This window comes from Panthera pardus, unplaced genomic scaffold (assembly GCF_024362965.1).
Source record: "Panthera pardus isolate Hobbes unplaced genomic scaffold, ASM2436296v1 HiC_scaffold_24, whole genome shotgun sequence".
NCBI classification, from domain to species: Eukaryota; Metazoa; Chordata; class Mammalia; order Carnivora; family Felidae; genus Panthera; species Panthera pardus.
In genome coordinates, this window is record NW_026526810.1 from 106,823,694 (window position 1) to 106,845,063 (window position 21,370).

General features: G+C 40.2%; 1 protein-coding gene across 3 annotated transcripts in view; it reads right to left on the reverse strand.

Annotated features, from left to right (window-relative positions):
- The window catches only part of DCAF5 (DDB1 and CUL4 associated factor 5), a 105,843-nt gene that overhangs the window by 16,532 nt on the left and 67,941 nt on the right, over positions 1 to 21,370 (reverse strand). For all 3 annotated transcript variants that reach the window (XM_019451422.2, XM_019451419.2, XM_053889532.1), the window contains exon 7: positions 11,927 to 11,993. In XM_019451422.2, the coding sequence (XP_019306967.1) occupies positions 11,927 to 11,993 (67 nt within the window). The remainder of the gene's footprint in view (positions 1 to 11,926; positions 11,994 to 21,370) is intronic.

Sequence of the window (21,370 nt, forward strand, 5' to 3'; positions counted from 1 at the left end):
CTGCATGGGGCTCTGTGCTGACAGCTCAGAACCTGGATCCTGCTTTGAATCTGGTGTCTCCCCGTCTCTCCGCCCCTCCCCTGTTCACACTGTCTCTATCCTCTCAAAAATAAATGCTTAAAAATTTTTTTTTAGGTTTTAATTATTTTATTATTTTTTTTTTCAGTAATCTCTATACCCATCATGGGGCTTCAACTCATGATCCAGAGATCAAGAGTTGCATGCTCTTCTGACTGAACCAGCCAGGTTCCCCAGGAAAATATTGTGGGTTTTTTGTCTGTTTTTAGTTTTTTCTTAAAGTCTTTATTTATTTTGAGAGGCAGAGACAGCACAAGTGGGGAGGGGCAAAGAGAGGGGGAGAAAATCCCAAGCAGGCTCTGCACTGACAGTGAGGCTTGAACTCACAAACTGTGAGATCATGACCTGAGCCGAAATCAAGAGTGGGACCCTCAACCAACTGAGCCACACAGGTGCCCTGAGAATACTGTTAAGAGTGGTATAAAAAAAACCCTCAATATTCAGGTAAGAATGACAGATTACAGTAAATGAAAAGCTTGTAGCATTTCATGTGATAACTTTATCTGGTAGGCTCTAGGTTGGAATATTAAACAAAATCCCGCAGAATGTACTGATAGGGCAAGACGATGAGCAAATACTTAAAGGAGTGGTACTATTTTGGGGGAGCGGGGGAGGAGAGAAGTTGAAAAATCAGGTAAGTGATCATTCAAATGATATAATGGAAATCAAATCTCTGGAATTACCTAGTCCTTTCCTAAGCAAGAAGACTTGGGCTTGGTGATAGTCACCAGAGAATCCAAAGGTTTCATTCAGTCCTCATCCTACGTATTCGACCTATCAGCAAGATCCAGCGTAGTTACCTCTCCTTTCTTCACTGCCTTCCTAGGATCACCGTCTCTTGGTTTTCCTGCTACTTCATTGGTCACTCCTTGTTGGTTTCCTTTTTGGCTTCTCTCGCTGACTTTTTTTTTTTTTAATGTTTATTTTTTTCACTGTTTATTTTTTTAATGTTCATTATTTATTTTTGAAAAAGAGAGACAGGGAGACAGAGCGTGAACGGGGAAGGGGCGGGGGGGGGGGGGGGGAGGGGAGACACAGAATCTGAAGCAGGCTCCAGGCTCTGAGCTGTCAGCGCAGGGCTCGAACCCACGAACCATGATATCAAGACCTGAGCTGAAGTCGGATGTTTAGCTGACTGAGCCACCCAGGCGCCCCATCCTCTCCCTGACTTAACACTTGAATGCCTTAGGGCTCGGCCTTTGCTCTCCTTCTTTTGACTAGGTATGCCCACCTGTTTGGTGATTTCTTCCAGTCTTATGGCTTTAAATACAACCTACATATGACCATAACTCAAATTTTTATCTCTAGTCCAGAACGTTCTCTCAAACTCTAGAATTTCATACCTCTATATCCAAACTGTTCAATATCTATCTCTACCTGGATGTTTAAGAGACATCTCAAATGCTACCTGCTTCCCCTCTTCCCCTGGCAAATCTATCAGGAAATCCTGATGCATTTCCCTTCAAAACCTCTATTACCTTGGCTCGAGCCACCATCACCAGTCACCTGTGTTATGTGAGACTCCTACTTGTCCTCACTCCTATCTTTGGCAGCCCCACTCCCACCATCTATCCTCAACTCAGCAGCTAGAGCGATGCCGTTAAAATAAGCTGGATTGTGTCACTCCTCTGCTCAGAATTCTCTAATGGCTCCCCCGTTTCACCCACAGTAACAGCCTATAGGGACACTCCCTGCGCCCCACTTACCTCTGTGACTTCAACCCCTACTATTCCCCCCTCCCTCACTCCGCTTCAACACATTGATTTCCTTGTTGTTTCTCAAACACATGAGGCACAGTTTCGCTTCAGAACTTTGCACTAGTTCTACCTAAAATACTCTTCCCCCAGATTTCTGCATGGCTAACTGCCTTACCACTTGGAAGTTTTGCTCAAACGGGATCTCCTCAAAGAGGTCTATACTGAACATCCTATCTAAAAAAAATTACATTTCCCTGCCCCCTCCATACCACTTCCTATCCTCCTTGTTCCACTCTATTTATTTTCCATAGCACTTCTAACTTTTTAGACATAATTTACTGTGTCTACTGTTTTTTTTTTAAGTTTATTTATTTATTTAAGTAATCTCTACACTCATTGTGGGGCTTAAACCCACGATCGCCAGATCAAGAGTTGCACGTTCCTCCGACTGAGCCAGGTGCCCCTACTGTGTCTACTGTTTATGGTTTGCTTCTCTTGGTAGAGTATAAGCTCCATGATGGCAGGGATCTTTTGTTCCTTTGCTGTATATCCCAACACTTTAGAACACTGCCCGTGTAGAGTAGGTTGTCAATAAACATTTGTCAAATGAATGAAAAGATGTGCCTGTGGAATATAAATATACTGGACAAGACCTAATCTTTGTTAGTGGGCTCCATCACCCAATGTGTGGATTGTCAAGTGTTTCTCCATCTTCCCTTTGTTGGTGTTGGAGGTTTCTTTTACAGCAGTTGTACGATAGTAAGAATGGGGAAATAAAGGGGCTAACTCCTCCTTATGCTTCACAATCCTCTGAAATGCTAATTCCATGAAAACTTTACTGATCCTCCACATCTCTTCAAGACTCCCTTAATGACCTTTTCTATGGGCTTTGGAACCCACTTTTAAATTAAGTGTGTTCACACACACACCCTTTTCTCATCTTTCTCAGACTAGAAGTTCTTTGCAGCCAAGAAAGTATTTATTCTTTCAATCACCTGTAGTGCTTTGCATAATGTCTTATGTTCGGATAATTAGGAAGTGAACAAATTGAAGTAAATCCCCTCATCATCTTCTCTGGAACAAGCCTTGGAGGGGGAAGCTAAAGCTATTATTACCAAAATAATAATTTTGGGGAGTATCTGTTGAGGCAATTAATCTATTTCATTCCTGACACCACTAGTAGAATTAAGATGTTACTGCTCTGAGGGGCAAGGGACTACTTCTTTCCGTGCTATAGCTAAAAGGGTTGTTCAAATAACCTCAGTAATTCCAAAAGGCCTGAGTGAACACTCCTTGAGTCCCTAAGTTTCAAACAAACCATAAGAAGTACAATCAGGGTCCTGACAATACAGAGAGCAGTGGCTGCCTCGTGGGGAGGCACCTAACCACCTAGGAGTTTAAAAACAGCCAGACGAGGACAGCCAGTGCTGTCAGAAAAGCTCCAAGAACCCCACAGACTGCAGCGCTTAACTGCTCAAAAAGTCAGTTTATACTAGTTCCTCTTTCATCGTCTGTACTTCCCATGCGTTTGCAACCAACTACTCGTGACCAATTAAAACAGTTGTCTTCCAGCTACAAGGGAGGAAGAAGCAGATGCCCAGGCCTAACCCACTGAGAGTGAACGCATGTCTAGAAAAAGGAGGAGAGACAGAGCACGCACACATATGCAGGGCCTGTGAAAATGCACGTACAGCTGTTTCCAGCCTACATCCCTGGCCTGCTGGCCGTGGGGGTGGCTGCAGCAACTGGGCAGTGAAACTGCATGTTTTTCCCCTCTATTCAGGGAAAAATCTGTCATAGAACTTTCCCCCTCTTTAACTACTGATGAATCAAGAGCAACCCTCATGCAAGAACAACTCAAATGGCCATTCACAAGGGCACCAGAGGAAGGCAATGTCTTGGATTCTAAGGAGTTTCTCAGAGAAAAGTTAAAAGGGAGAAAGCTTTCTTCACGAGAAATATCATTATAGAGTAGCTATTGAATAACCCTCAACAATATCCCTAAGAAGGTAGATATTATTACTATGGTTGTACTGTTTATATTGCTAATATTCTTCCTTTACAGATGAAGAAGTAAGTTTGGCACGGTTAAACAATTTTTCCGAAGGCTAATCCAGAAGACAAATGGATCAGGTGTTCAAACACAGGCCTACCAACTCTATTACATTATGCTTCTTTCCATAAATAGTAAGGTCTTAGCATAGAGGCATATCTCAAGGGAAGCAACTCTATCTGTGAAAACCCTAAAGATCTTTACAACAAGAATTAGGGGAAAGGGAAGGAGAAAGTAATATGAAGATTTTCCAGAGACACCCACCTCCACCACATGTTGCCAAACTTCATTACTTCCATACCTAAGTTACTAGGGAGCTAGTATCTTAATATACATAGCAGTAACAATGTCTTACATTTGAAACGCATAGTTTTCGGAAAGCTCCCAAAACTGTTAAATCATTTCATGGGAGGAGAAGCATTTTTACAGAAGAAACTAACGCTCAGACAATTGCTGTAAGGTAACTCAATCAGCCAGTTAGTGGCAGCACTGGACTTGAATCCAGGTATGATTTTAAGCCTAATGCTTTTTCCAATACACCACACTGGCTCTATACATAACTGTTGGTCTGTTTATTTTAGCTTCAGAATGACCGCGTAAAAAAGATGCTCTTCCTATGTACTTCAGAAGAGCAAAACATTCTGATGGGGCTGTTCTTTGCCACAGCAAAATTCCCAGTTCTACTCATTCCTCTAATTTTTAGAGAGATTTCTAGAAAATGAGTTATTTTTTTAATATGAAATTGTCAAATTGGTTTCCATACAATACCCAGTGCTCATCCCAAAAGGTGCCCTCCTCAATGCCCATCACCCACCCTACCCTCCCTCCCACCCCCCATCAACCCTCAGTTTGTTCTCAGTGAAAATGAGTTATTTGATATCAAGTAAAAAACAGCCTACTCTTGCCAGGTAGCTAGTTTTATGGTGGTATTAGGTCTTAGATCTCAAAATGATTTCCTCAGCCTACTGGGAAGCCCTAAGCAGATTACTTAGCCAGTTTGTTAAATCAGTACCATTTATATAATAAATACATTTCAGCTCTTTGGAGTTTGGAACTGGAGTTCCCCCAGTGATTTTCAGTCTTTGTGAACAGGAGAGTGGAGAAGAAAAGGATGCCCTTGCTTTTGGCTCACACTCAGGACTTCTCTCCACTAGTTCTCTCAGCATTTGGTATGCCCTGCAAAGCATACAGTAGGCATGCGTTAAGTGCTGATGGCTTGTCTTATTAAGGCATATAAGCAAGGCAGTTTCCCCATATTAGCCTGCCTTAGTATCTTCTGTTCAAGTGGCAGGCAGGCATGCATAGAGTGAGTGAGCTCGGCCTCATCCATATTTTGTTTAAATCAAAGAGGCCATAGATTAAAGTAGGAATTTCCCCTCAGACTTTTTGTCATCTGAGCATTCAAAGCTAGAACCCAAAGGCTGCATCTACCTCATATACTATGCTTGGCTTGCCGAACACTGCTGAATGTTTTTAAAGTTACAAATTCATTGCTAACATTTAAATAGAGAGGTTACATATAAAAATGAGGGGTTCTAAATATCCCTGAAGCCAGGTTTAAGAGTAGGGCTCAAAACAGGAGGAGTTGAGAGCCTGTATAAAGAGGCAGTTATACCATTATGCTCCCCTCTGAGCACACATGGCCAGGAAACTGCCCATTCCCCACACAGGCAGAGACCTCAGAGACCTCGGGGTGGGATTAAATACAAATCTGTGTATAGATCTGTGAGAGCCATAGCTCTATTCTCCTATTTGGCTCTTAGAATCATGGCTTAACTACCAAGCAAATACCACTAGCTCAAAGATTCCCATTCGGGGAAAGTAGCTGATTTCAAGAGCAGAAAGTCAATAGAGAATGTCCAATATTGAAAATTCAAAGATATCAGGAGTTACAGGAAAAGAAAGGAACTGTTGTGTTTAAAAAAAAAAAGAAAAAAGTTTTGTAATATTATTTGACTTAAAAATATATACCTGTATTATTTTGATTAAAAAGAAGTACTTACTTATAAAAATAGTGAAAGTTATGAAGAAAGAATAAAAAGAATAGAAAGGAAAAGGAAAGATATATGAACAAGGGAAAAGAAAAGAATGTGGGTGGGTTGTCAGAAGAGTGGCAGGAAGGCTGCATTCACTAAATGAGCCAAGGTTCACAAAAAATAATGCAAAAAGGTGCTTACACACAAAGCAAGACAATGATCAAAGGGGCAGACTTATTGTGATAGACTAATGTTGAAGGGCAATACAGAGAAAACAAACCCCTCCGTTACCAGTTAGCGAATCCAACAAGAAAGGTAATCATAACGTCCTATTCTTCACTTGTGTACAAAGAAACCCAAGCATCAAGTAAAGGATGGGAATCCAGAGCCAACCACAGCCCATGTGGAAACCACAGAGTTCCTAGCCAACTCTAAGTATGAGCAGATCACGGGTTCTGGGGCCTCCAAAAACAGCTTGAGTGATGCCGAGTGTATTTCCTGAAACACCCGGTAGCACACTAAATATCAAGGAGCCAAGATTTTCCCTGGTCAGACTTCATCTGTTGAGCTTATTCAGTGAACCCTTAAACAGAGGTAGAACAAATCCAGAGGAGAGAAATCAGTATAGCAAAGAAAACAAACATCATCTCTTTGAAGAACTGCTAAACTAAACATGGGGGGTGCTATCTCTGGAGAAGATCTAGAAGAGCACATGAGTGCTACCTTCAAATGAGTAAAAAGCTATGAAGAGGAAGAAGGGCCATTCTCATTAAGCCAGCACTCAAGAAAGTACCAGGAAACAGAGTAAGACTTATGGAAGAACTTTCTAGTCACTGGCATTACCCTGGGGGAACAAGCACTTTATCATGATGGATATCCTGGCAGAGGTTTTAAGTTATTCCTCAATAAAAGTGTACTTAAATATATGTAAGTTATAACTCAAGAAAAAATGATTGTGGGGTTGGGTATGTGAACAGAAAATTTTATAGACCACTGATCTGGCCAAATATCCATGCAGTGTTCATGGGATGAATGCTGGGATCTCATGTTTTCATCTTTATTTAGTTGAGAAAATTATATTTCTATTGTGATTTATTCTTTGATTCATAAGTATTTATTAATTTTTCTTTTTTTCTTGAGGAATTAAAAAAATATCTAGAAAATAGCTCAAAAAGTGGAGATTCATAAAGTTGAACACCCTTTATAACCAACATCCAGGTCAAAACTTGGAATATTTTCTGGCCATTTTCATGCCCCATGTGCCTCATTCCAATTACAACCCTTTCCCACCCCCTTAATCAACTATTATCCTGATTGCTATATTAATCACCTCTCTGCATTGTTAATAATTTTATTCATCCAAGTGTGCATTTCTAAAACTTCAGTTTTGCCTGGTTTTTGTTTTATTTAATATGTCTTTTACATTTCTTAAACAATAGGTTTCCTCCTGTCCATCCGCTCTTTTTCTCATTAGAATGTATTTATTGGAGAAAACAGGCCATTTGACCTATCATTTCTGACAGTCTGGGTTTTGTGGATGGTATCCTCACACCATAGCACAATTTGCTCCTCTGTCCTCTGTGCTTCCTGCAAACTGAAAGCTGGATCCTGAAGTTTTATTCAGAGTTGTTTTATTTGGCAAGCCTATTAGTAGTATTGTACTCTTTTATCAGGAGGCACACAATGTCTAATTGCTTTTCTTTTTATGATGTTGGCACCTGTCAACGCTCAGTATATAGATGCATTAATTCATTGAAGCCTGTAAGTGATTACATTAAAATTCTATAATTTCTTTGCAAACATGTCTTTATTAAACCTACATTTTTGGTAGATATTTTCCCTGGATATAGAATTCTGGGTTGGCAGATTTTAATTCTCTAAGCACTTTAGAGATGTCATTCTATTATATTATGACTTCCATAATTTGGCCGTCACTCTTATTGTTGCTCATTTATAAGTGATTTGTACATTTTCTTAGGCTGCTTTTGGTTTCTCATTATCTTTTGTTTTCCAGAGTTTGACTTATGATGTGCCTAAGTGTGCTGTATTTATCCTGTTTGTGATTACTGAGTTTCTTGAATCTGAAAATTAGTATATTTCATTTGTTTGGGGAAATTATTTTAGCTATTACCTCTTCATATATTGTTTCTGCTTCATTTTCTCTCTTATACTTCTGGGACTTCAATTTCATATATGCTAGATCATCTGTGTTCCACTTGTCTCTTACACTGTTCTGCTCTTTCCATTCTCTGTTCTCATTGACCTTTGATATTTTTTATTGACCTGCCTTCTATTCACAAGCCTGTCCACTGTAGGTTAAATCCACCGAATGCATTCTTAGTTAGATACAGTTTTCAGTTTTAGAATGTCTACATAATTGTTTTCTAAATAGATTCCAATTCTCCATTGAGATTCTCCATGTTTCTTCTATTTTCTTTATCACATTTATAATATTTAAGGTCTTTATCTGTTAGCTTCAATATATGGATAATTTTGTGGGTTGGCTCCTACTGATTATTTTTTCCCTCTTTATTAGTGGCCACATTTTTATGCCTCATAATTTTTTATTGTATGCTGGACACTGAGTGTGTGTGTGTGTGTGTGTGTGTGTGTGTGTGTGTGTGTGTGTGTGTATGGTGGGGGGAGGGAGAGACAACCATAGAGACTGCTATGGACTGAAATGTCTCCCCCAGATACAAATGTTGAAGCCCTAATTCCCAATGTGACTGTATTTGGATATAAGGCTTTTAAGGAAGTAATTAAAGTTACATGGAGTCATAAGGGTAGGACTCTACTCCAATAGGACTGGTGTCCTCATAAAAAGGAGGGACACCAGTAATGTGTGTGCACAGAGAAAAGGCCATGTGAGAACACAGTGAGAAGGTGGTCATTTGCAAGCCAAGAAGAGAAGCCTCAGGAGAAATCAAACTTGCCAGCATCTTGACCTTGGACTTCTAACCTCCAGAACTGTGAGAGAAAATACATTTCTGCTCTTAAAGTCACCCATTTTGTGGGATTTTGTTATAGCAGTCCAAGAAGACTAACAGACTAAAGCTGATTTCCTCCATACCCATTCCACTCTATAGAAAATAAGGTAAGGAGCTGATCATCCTCAATCTAATCAAGAGGAACTAGGTCAGGGCTTGGTTGCTTTTTTAGTAGGAATAAGTCTACTTCTGGTTTCAGAGGTCTCAAAGGCAAGACCTGGAGGGTATATGTGGCAGGTGCCTTCCTCTAACTGGAGTCTGTGTCCTAAGCACCAGAAGATTGCACGATCTCATTCAGCCTTTCTGGTCCAGCCTCATTCTCAAGTGTAAGCCTCCTGGGCTTTTAATGGGGAGTCTGACAAGTCTCTGTTGTCCGCTGTTCTGAATGTTCTGTCCTTTGGAAATTTTAAGCTTAGCTCTTTATCCTCCTTTCCTGTGCAGGTTCACAATCTGGCAAATGCCCAGTGGAGCAGGCCCCTCCCACTAGGGAGCCTTTGCCTCCAAAACGCTGTGTTAAGGTGGGAACTGAATTTTGCCTCTCCAGCCCAGCCCCCTAGCTCCCAGGACAACCCCAGCACTCAGCAAAAGTCCTACGGGGAAGAATGGCCATGGGTTTGAGGCACTCCTAGATTGTACTCTGTCATATCAACCCATGTGGTCATTGCAAATTCTGATTTCTTCTGACCCCCAGCAGCCTGCCTGAGGCAGCCCAATCTGCAGCCTCCGCCCAGATGCGCCTAGGAAAGACAAAGGTCAGCACTTTCTGCTCGGCTAGGAAGGGCTCTTCCTTCTCCAGAATTTGAGTTCTTCTAGCACGCTTTGTTGCCGCAGCTCTCTGACACCTTTATGGCAGGAGCTACCTACTGCTTCCTCTGCTGGATCTAGTCCTACGAATCCTTTTTTAAAAACAAATGTTTGTTCATTCTTAAGAGAGAGAAAGAGAGTGTGCGTGCATGTGCGAGCAGGGGAGGGGCAGGGAGGTTGGGGGTACAGATGATCCGAAGTGGGCTCTGACAGCAGAGAGCCTGATGCAGGGCTCCAACTCATGAAATGAGAGATCATGACCTGAGCCGAAGTTGGACGCTTACCCAACTGAGCCACCCAGGTGCCCCGTTAGTCCTTTTTTAATAGAAAATTTACATTATTCTTTTTTCCTCCTTGAAATAATATTGCCACATTACCTACACCCCCCCCCCCCAATTTCAGCCTAATATATTTTTGCAACTTGGAGGTTTATATACCTCACAGCAATGCACAATGTTCTAGGGTTCAAATGGTCAGAAATTTATGGAGTAAATTTCTGAAAGGTTTTCTGGGTGTTTTGTTTTGTTTTCTAAAGTAGAAGGGAAAGGGGGAAGTGGGGAAGGAGAATGGGTACTTTCTTAGGAATACTGATTTTATGAAAGAATACACATGGAATTTGAGAATTTAGAACTGAATTCCTTTAAAGCAGCTGTGCCTATAAAAATACTTGGAAAGTCTAGGTATCCATATCCTGGTTTTAATATTGGAATCCTAAATCAGCTATCAGGTCCCTGCCAACTCCAAGACTGCATAGGTATCTATACTTAAAAAGTCAGCCTGGGGTGCCTGGGTGGCTTGGTCAGTTGAGTGTCCGACTCTTGATTTTGGATCAAGTCATGATCCCAGAGCCGTGGGATTGAGCCCTATGTCAGACTCCACGCCAAGTGAAAGCCTGCTTAGGATTCTCTCTTGCTCCTTCTGCCTCTCCCCTACTCGTGTGTGCTCACACACTCTCTCTCTCTCTCTCTCCCTCTAAAAAAACAAAAGTCAGCCTAATTGTGGCCCATACCCTAAATCAGTACAAAAATTAGCTAGGAGAGGAAAAAAACCTAGACTACCATTGCTAAATCTTCTCTGTTCTCTCTTTATACAAACATGAAAAAGATTCCAGAGAACAGTACCACAGGAAGGGGGTTGTCCACTTTCTATTTTAAAAGTCACATTGACTTAATAATTAAGAGCTTTTTTAGATCAGGTAAAAGATAAAATTAAGCCCAAAGACTACTTCCCAGCTAATCAATCTAGAAGATTAGGGGGGTAGGAGACCTACTACAGAACTACCTCTAGAGCTAGAATACCGCTTTGGTTCAGATAGACTGCTGCTGTCCCATCTGGTCGTGCTTCACAGGTAAGCTGCTTCCCTCATGCTTTCCAAATTCCAGAAGGGAAAAAAGGCCTTTTGCAACTTGTTTAGTAACCAGACCACAGTAATAGGATAGTTACATCAAAAGTAGGCTTCAACAAGTTTTGAAAGGCAGATATTTGGTAACAATATTGTTAATTTGGTAATGGGCAAGCCAACAACTTCCCTAAACTCTGAGCACTAGACAAATTTTATGTACTACACTTGGCTTAGTCTCCTATTACTTTCCTAATGGCCATTTTCCAGTTTGATGCCATGTATCACTGGAGCAGATGGCTATATTGAGCTGTCCTTGAGAATAAAAAATAGACATTTTCCTACCAGTAGGAAGCAACCAGTGTAAGACTCAACTGAGCCGAGGACACTATTATCAAGAATGAAGAACAATCCATGCTGTTTGAAAGCATAGATGGCTTAGATCCAAATTTATGGAAAGCTGCAGGTGTTTTTCAGAATACATCTAGAGAAAATGCAGAAATATTTCTTCCTAATTTCTTCGATATCTGGGGTCAGCCAAATCCAGGGAGTGAGCCTATCCATCAACAAAGAAAGTTTCCCTTTACTTGACATCACCAGGGAGGCCAAAGGAAAGGAAGAGGCCCTAACAACTCTTTGTACATAACAAACAGGAATGTGCAGATGGATAATAAAGAAAAAGCATGTAAAAGCAAGATAAAAATATTACAGGTGTGAAAATGGACATAATGGAAATCTATGAAGTCTAAAGAAAAGTTCTTAGGAGGAAAAAAATCTGAGCATCACTATGTCAGTAAGGATCTGTATGAAGGTTAGAGTGAAATCTGGCTTCTAATTTTTATGCTCGTTTCCTTTGGTTGCTTTTCTGATAAGCTTATTCCTTAAGAGAGAAATATCATCCTCTATTGCTACAGATCAGTCCTTTCAGGGTACAGCATGCCAAAGGTCAGTAGAGCCAACATTAAGTAGGTTCATACTAAGGATATACTCACCTGCTTCTGGATCTGCAGGAATTCTCCACATATACAGGTTAAAGTCATCAGAGCCTGAAAGGATATACTGTTGGGATAAAAAATATATACATATATTATTTATATATTGATATACATCTATCTACCTATGTGTACAAAGATTCTTTTTACTTTTTACTTTATTTTTTAAGTTTATTTATTTATTTTGAGAGAGAGAGGGTAGGAGCTGGGGAGATGCAGAGAGAGAGAGGAAGAGAGAGAATCCCAAGCAGGCTCCGTGATAATGTGGGGCTCGGTATCACAAACCGTGAGATTATGACCTGAACTGAGATCAAGAGTTGGATGCTCAACCGACTGAGCCACCCAGGTGCCCAAGTGAGATTTTTTTAAATAAATAAGACAAATGGGCATATATTCATAAGGCATCATGCAACAAATACCTTCTTTAAAGTGTTTGCCAGTAAGGGGCACCTGGGTGGCTCAGCCAGTTAAGCATCCAACTTCGGCTCAGGTCATGAACTTGCTGTTCACAGGTTCGTGCCCTGCGTCAGGTCAGCTGTGCTGACAGCTCAGAGCCTGGAGCCTGCTTCAGATTCTGTGTCTCCCTCTCTGTTCCTCCCCTGCTCGTTAGCTCTCTTTCTCAAAGATAAATAAAGATTTAAAAAAAAGTATTTGCCAATTAAAAGACTCATTGGATAAAATTCAGCCACAACCAAACAACCTAATTGAAAAATGGGCAAAGGACTGGAACAGACATTTCTTCAAAGAAAACATATAAATGCCTAAGAAGCACATGAAAAGATGCTCAGCATCACTAATCATTAGGGAAATGAAAAGCAAAACCACAGTGAGATACCACTTCACAGTCATTGGGATGGCTATTACCAAAACCCCCCAGAAAACAAATGTTGGGCAAGGATGTGGTGAAATTGAAAACCTATGCACTGCTAGTGGGAATAAATGGTGCAGCCACTATGGAACACCATATGGAGGTTCCTCAAAAAGTTAATCATAGAACTGCCATATGACTTAGCAGTTCCACTCCTAGGTATATATCAAAGAACTGAAAGCAGGAACTTGAGCTATCTGTACACCAATGTTCACAGAAGAATGTTTATGATAGTCAAAATGTGGAAAAGATCTAAATGTCCATCAATGGATGAATGGATGAATAAAATGTGGTATATACATTCAACGGACTATTATTCAGCCTTGAAAAGAAAATCCTGATACATGCTACAACACGGATGAATCTTGAAGGCATTATGCTAAGTGAAATAAGCCAGATACAAAAAGACAAATATTGTATAGTTCAACTTATGAGGTACCTAGAGTAGTCAAAGTCATAGAGACAGAATGTAGAATGGTAGTTGCCAAGGAATTGGGGGGGAAGGGAGGAATGGGGAGCTACTGTTAAACGGGTATGGAGTTTCAGTTTGGAATGAACAAGTTCTAGAAATGGACAGTGGTGATGGCTACACACCAATGTGAATGTAGTTAATGCCACAGAATTGCACACTTAAAAATGATTACAATGGAAAGTTTTATGTTATGTGCATATGTATGTGTGTGTGTGTATGTATGTATATGTGTATATATATATATATATATATATATATATATATATTTAAAATTTTTATTATGAAGCATAGTTGACATACAATGTTATATTAGTTTCAGGTGTACAACATAGTGACTTGACAATTCTACACATTACTCAGTGCTCACCATGATAAGTGTAGTTACCATCTGTCAGCATATGCCATCAAAATATTATTGACTACATTCCCCATGCCATACTTTTCATCTCCATGACTGAACTTATTTTTTTTAATTATTTTTTTCATGTTTATTTATTTTTGAGAGATACAGAGACAGAGTGTGTGTGGGGGGTGGGGGAAGGACAGAGAGAAAGGGAGAGAGAATCTGGAGCAGACAGGCTCTGAGCAAGCTGTCAGCACAGAGCCTGACATGGGGCTTGAACCCACAAACTGCGAGATCATGACCTGAGCTGAAGTCGGATGCCTAACCTGATGCCTGAGCCACCCAGGCACCCTTTAACTTATTTTAAAACTGGAAGTTTGTGCCTCTCCCTGGAAACCACCAGTTTGTTTTCTGTATTTATGGGTCTGTTTCTGGTTTTTATTTTTGTTTTTATATTACACATATAAGTGAAATCATATGGTATTTGCCTCTGACTTATTTCACTTAACATAATACCCTTTAAGACTATCCACATTGTTGCAAGTGGCAAGATCTCATTCTTTTTTATGACTAATATTCCATTACACACACACACACACACACACACACACACACACACTTTCTTAATCTATTCATCTATCAATGTATACTTGGGTTGCTTCCGTAGCTTGGCTATTGTAAATATTGCTGCAATAAACATAGGGGTGCATATATCTTTTCATTTTCCTTGAGCAAACACTAAGTAGTGGAATTACTGTATCATATGGTAATTCTATTTTTAATTTTTCAAAGAGCCTCCATATAATTTCCATAGTGATTGCTATGTTATATGTATTTTTATCAGAATTAAAAAAAAAAACAAAAACCTTTTAATACAGAAAAAAAATTAGGAGCTTCCCAGAGATCTTTTTTTTGCAATGGTAAGCATCCTAAACTTCCCTGCTGTCAACTGACATCTTTGAACAGGAAGCCATTGCCAACCCAGCCATGAATTAGTGCCAGGGGCATAAGCAATCCCCTTTTATGTGGCAGCTCCAAATTACTTCATCTCAGATAGGACACTGAACCAGATTGATTCTAATTAGGACTTATAAAAGCATTGTCTAACATTGCCTAACAGCAACAAGTCAGCAAATCTGACTGCTCATTTACTTGCAAAGATGAACAAAAGTATATTACTTTAAGTTGAAGTCAGCATTACTTCTTGCCTTTTGGTCTCATCTCCTTATCTCCCCAGAAAAAGAAAGGCCTATAGTTTTCTAAAGAAAACTTCTTACTTAAAAATGACAGTGTGAACAATTCCAAAAACTGTTAAGTTCAACATACACACAACCTCATGCCTAATGTAAATACTTTACAATAATTAAAAATCAATTCAGCAGTCTTCAAAATACTTGTAGGAATAGGAGAAAGGAGGCAAAGAAAGGCATGTTTAAAGATAAAGCAAATGCTACCCACAGGGGCTAGGTCATGTAGCCCAGGGCACAGTGGAAAAAGAAATGGGTCCAGTTTCCTCATCTGGTTGCTCTCTGTTATTGTCTGAATGTTAGTGTTCCCCCACCAAATTCACATGTTGAAATCCTAATGCCCAATGTAATGGTATCAGGAGGTGGGGCCTTTGGGAAGTGATTAGATCATGAGGGTAGACCCTTCATGAACAGAATTAGCACTCTTAATAGAGACCCAACATATGTCCCAAGCTGCCTTCCACTATGTGAGGACACACAGAGAAGTCCACAGTCTGCAACCCAGAAGAGGGCCTTCACCAGAACCCTTGCTGGTCTTGGACCCTGATCTTGGACTTTGAGCTTCCAGAACTGTGAGAAAGAAATTCCTGTCTTTTATAAGCCACCCAGTCTGTGCTGTTTTCTTATAGCAGCCATAACAGACTAAGACACTCTCTGAAGCTCATTTAATTCTAAGATTCTATTATTACTCTGGAAGGAATGGTAGAAATCAGATCAGAGCTGAAAGTCCCTAAGCTGCTGGCTCATGGTTACTTGACAAGTCATTACGGAAATATGCTCAAGACAAGGACACTCAAAGACTAATCTTATAAGACTTCAATTAAAAAGTTTCCTTAACATCATCAAAAAACAACTTGATTTTTAAAAATGGGCAAAGGACTTGAATAGACATTTCTCCAAAAGAAAAAATATATATAGTGGTCATATACAAATGGCCAATAAACACATGAAAAGATACTCAACATCACTAATCATTAGGGAAAATGCATATTGAAACCAAATAAGATACTGCCTTACACTCATTAGGATAGCTAATATAAAAAAAAAAAAAATAGCTAAGCAAAATTAGTCAGAGAAAGACAAATATCATATGACTTCACTCATATGAGGACTTTAAGACACAGAACAGATGAGCATAAGGGAAGGGAAGCAAAAATAATATAAAAACAGGGAGGAGGACAAAACATAAGAGACTCTTAAATATGGAGAACAAACTGAGGGTTACTGGAGTGGTTGTGGGAGGGGGAATGGGCTAAACGGGTAGGGGGCATTATAGGGAATCTACTCCTGAAATCATTGTTGCACTATATGCTAACTAATTTGGATGTAAATTAAAAAAATAAAATAAAATAAAAACAGCAAGTAGTTCCTCAAAAAATTCAAACACGATTAAAATTACTACACGATCCAGCAATTCCACTTCTGGGAAAATATCCAAAGAATTCAAAAAAGGATCTCTAAGAGATATTTGTACACCTGTGTTCACAGCAGCATTATCACATTAGCCAAGAGGTGGAAGCAACCCAAGTGTCCATCAATGTATAAAAAATGTGGTTAATACATACAATGGAACATTATTCAATCTCAAAAAGGAAGGAAATTCTGACTTGTGCTGTAACATGGATGAATCTTGAACTTGCTAAGTGAAATAAGCCAATCACAAAAACATAAATACTGTATGATTCCACTTATGAGGTGCCCAGGGTAGTCGGATTCATTGAGACAGAAAGTAGAATGGTAGTTTCCAAGGACTGGAGGGAAGGAGGAGTGGGGAGCTGCTGTTAAATGGGTATGGAATTTCAGTTTGGGAAGATAAAAAACTTCTGGAGATGGATGGTGGAGATGGTTACACAATGATGTGAATATACTTAATGCTACTAAAGTGTACACTTTTAAAAAGTTTCCTTAAAACAAGAAAAAAATGAATCCTTGTTGCCCTGACTTTAGGATTCATCCAGTAACTAACTCCCTGTAGTTTATAACATTTTCCTTGTTAAAATTAGGAAGCGGGAATTCAGTAGCCCAAGGGCTTTCCTCTCAAGCCTGTTTGCAAAACCACCTACTAGTTAGAGGTAAAGATTCATTGATTACATACTAACGAAGCATTTCTGTGCCAGATACTCTGGGGCTTACAAAGATATGTAAGGTAACACCTGGGTTCCCAAGGAGCTTAAATGAGGTAGAAAACATACATGTAGGTACATGACTACCATTCCATGAAGTAGAAATCACTAGGTGCCATTATGAGAAATAAGATGGTGATTCACAAGAGGCAAAGCAAGATCGATTTGAGCACTGAGCTGGCCTTGGGTAAAGATGTGAAAAGGTGAAAGGAAGGAGCAAAGGTAAAGTAATGGGTGCTGTTTCAGCAGTAACAGGAAGTATGGCATAGCTCGATCCTTGATGCCTGGCTCATATCCCTCAGGCCTTATTGCTGCATGTACTGTACCTGATCTCCAACCGGTTATCTAAGCCAAAGCCTAGGAGGCTGCAGGCTGTTCTGGTGAACGAACACTTAGAAGCAGCACTCAACCAATGACGGATGGGAGTTGGTGTATCAATATTCCAGCTTCCTTGTTCCCAGGTGAAATAACTCTGAAATATATGTTCAATACACTCTCCCCTCAGGATCAAACTCCAATTGCCCACAGTTGTAGCTGGCTTGCTAAACCACTCATCCTTTCCCTATCTTCCTTCTCCATTCCTCTACTATTTCCTACATTTCCAAATAAATTATGTGCACCTAAAACTGGAACACAAAATAAGACACATGCGGAGACAGAACATAAAAGAACTGTCCACTAATTATTTGTGTGTGTGCATGTACATATATATATATGGCATGAAACTTATTTATTACTCAACATCTCATTTCATGCTCTATGTTTAAAAGAGGCTATAAGACTTTATAGGCTTCCTGCTCCCTTGCCCCCCCTCCCAACCTTTCTCAAACTAAACAAACAACAAATATTAAGAAAAGGTGAAAAAAAAGTGAGACAAGGCCGGGCTTATCCGAGGTTTACTATTTCATAGTGAAGGATCAGTGCTTGCCTATTTGTTCAGCTATTCAGCAGGGAAAGTCATGACCAGGTAAAAGGGGCTCCCAGACAGAATGCTGACTCAGAAGACTGCCTTAGAAGGAAGAAAACTCCCACAGAGTTAAGGCCTCTTGGATTTAATATGACAGCTCCTAAAATATGTAGAAAATGCATACAATGTACAGGCTTCCCCTCAGGGATACGAGCAACTCCTGACCCTCTCTTCCTCTTGGAACCATCACAAGGGAACAGCTTGGGATGATTTCCAAGGCGGGGGTCTTGACCCACTGCCGTCTAGTCAGACCGTTTAAGTGTTCACACACTGGAATCACAAAACTGCCCTGGAATTCATTTATGGCATTTCATGGTTGTCTGCTGGGCCCCTTCCAGCATTAAAAATTGGCTGCCTGGGATACTGCTGACTGTGGGAGACTGAAATAAAAATGAGTTCATCCTTTATTCATTAAACAAATATTTACCCAATGTCTACTATGTGTTGGGCACTGTTCCAAGGAAAGAAATACAGAATTGGTCAAAAAAGATGCTGTCCCTGCCCTCATGAAGCTTACATTTTATTGGATGGGGACAGAAAAAATTATATACATGTGAGAGGAGAGTGGGTAGAGGAAAAAAAAGATAAGAATATATTAAAAAAATATATACATATATATTCACATATGTATGTATGTATCTGATGGTGGTAAGTGTTATAAAGAAAAATTAGGGGTGCCTGGGTGGCACCGACTCCAGCTCAGGTCATCTCACAGTTTGTGGGTTCAAGCCCCATGTTGGGCTCTGTGCTGACAACTCAGAGGCTGGAGCCTGCTTCAGATTCTGTGTCTCCCTCTCTCTCTTCCCCTCCCCTGCTCATGCTCTGTCAAAAGTAAGTAAAAAGTTAAAAAAAATTTTTTTTAATAAATAAAAATGAACTTATTAAAAAAAAAGAAAGATTAAACAGGAGGTTAGGACATATAGGGAGGGAGTACTGGGAGTTTGTTATTTCTGTTTTATATACAGTGGTCACAGAAGGCCTCTCTGATAACATGGCATTTTAAGCAGAGCTCTGAAGGAAGTGAGAGAGCAAGTTATAGGAGTATCGGGAGAAGAGTACTCCAGGAGAGGGGATGGAGTTCTGAACTAATTTAAAACATATGGTAGCCAAAAGAGCTCTTCTTCTTCTTTTTTTTTTTAAAGCCTTGCAGGAATACAAGATTATTTCAAGTGGGCTGAGTGCAGAGATACGTTTAACATCATCAGGGAAGTTGGAAACGTTCCCCTCTTCTAAGGCTGTGTTGGAAGGGCCCACCTCCTCCTGGAGTCGGACTGGAGCCTCCAACGAAGGCCCTGTTAATAGACAATCCTTAAGAGGACAAATGGGCACTGTAGGTCTTGATTGGCTTTCTCCCACAAATATTTAAATATTTGTTGTGGGGTGCAAGGAAAAACGAGCAAGAAAGCAAAGACCAAATAGTATCAACACCAATCAGTACCAAAAAACCCAAAGTTTACAATTTATACCCAAACGTAGAAACATAATAATTATTTGAATTAACCAGAAAATTGAACATCGCCTCAAGTGGTGAAACTGAAGGTACAGGTTTCTCTCTCTCTTTTCCTTTTTACCTTGATATCTAATTTCAAATAGTATCTGCTATTCTTACCCAGGGATTCTGGTGTTGAATCTGAAGCTGACCTGCAATAAAGGCTTCTGGCCTAGATAACAGAAAGGTTCAGCAGCACATAACCCATTAAAAAAAGATAAGCTATAGGGGCACCTGGGTGGCTCAGTCGGTTAAGCATCTGACTTCAGCTTGGGTCATGATCTCATGGTTTGTGAGGTTGACCCCACGTCGGGCTTTGTGCTAACAGCCTGGAGCCTGGAACCTGCTTCAGATTCTGTGTCTCCCTCTCTCTCTGCCCTCCCCTGCTCACGCTCTGTCTCTTTCTCTCTCAAAAATAAATAAACATTTAAAGAAATTGGGGCGCCTGGGTGGCTCAGTCGGTTGAGCGTCTGACTTCAGCTCAGGTCATGATCTCGTGGTCTGTGAGTTCGAGCCCCGCGTCCGGCTCTGTGCTGACAGCTCAGAGCCTGGAGCCTGCTTCCAATTCTGTGTCTCCCTCTCCCTCTGCCCCTCCCCCATTCATGCTCTGTCTCTCTCTCTCTCTCTCTCTCTGTCAGAAATAAACTTTAAAAAAAAAATAAAGAAAGAAATAAAAATTAAAAAGTAAATAAAATAGGTAAGAAACATCATGGGGAAAAAATGGTTGCCCAAATTCCTACGTTTAACATTTTTATTCCCTTTTGTAATGGAGGACTTCACAAGCAAAATTCACATTTAAAACACCACCATGAGAAAACATAAAGATTACTATTCAGTTTTAGAAAAGCAAAAACTAAATAAGGTGCTATTAAGTGTGTGGCCAAGGGAGGATATGAATATGAAGAACTCATTACCTCCTCTTAGGTCTTTTCTTTGACTTTACTCCAAACAGTGAGGGGTAAATGACAAATTAAAAACTCACTTCATATGGGTCTTTCGCTCTATATCCTAACTGAGATGAATAGGGCAGGGCTTCAAAGAAGGAGAAAAAATATTTTAGATAGTCTTGGCAATTAAAGCCCCATTTCCCAAAATGCTCTAGATTGGGGTTGGCAGGCAGGGGGAGGTGGGAGACCCACAGGTTTCTTCAGATCAGAGAATGGGAGAAGTACTTAATTTTAATTTGTAAGATGGGTGATACCAATACAAAAACGAGCATAAATTACACAAATTACGGATCCACATCCTCCATAATCCTTCCCAGCTGGCCACAAAGTTTAAGGGCTAGCCACACTCTGACTCATCTCACTGTTCATTTGTTGTGTAGTCCAAGAGGACAGCCTGTTTACTGATCTTGAAGTAGCCTAGTTCTAAATAGAGTTAACCTGAGGCCAGTGCATTTTCTCTAATCCACTATCAGTATGGAGCTATTAACCTGTTCAAGCAGAGGGATACAACAACTGTTCTTCTCAATAGATTTCAAGAAGGAGCCACCACCATCAACAAGAAAAAAAGATTACTGCATTCGGAACTCTGTCACTGTCTCATTTGCCTACATATCCTTGTTAATCTATGAACCCAGAAAACAGCCATTCACCAGCACCCTACCCTGGTAGGCTGCTGCAATGCCCAGCATCCCCTCCAGGAATTCCTGCCCCTTTCATCCTAGTATTCTCAAGTTACACAAGCTCTGAGAAAGACCTTTTTCTATTTGCAAAGGCATTTTGCTAGCTCAATACCAAGAGAAACCCATGCCTCTAAATATAGAGACCACCTTTGTAGAGTCACCCAAGTTGTAAGAAATTTTTAATAACCCGAAGATTCAAAGAGGGATCTAAACGTGGCTTGGCCTGCCACAGCAAAACTGCTTATTAAATAGAAGCTTCTTGGAAAAAAACAAAACTGCAAATTTATTAGCCATCTTCAAGCAAAGCA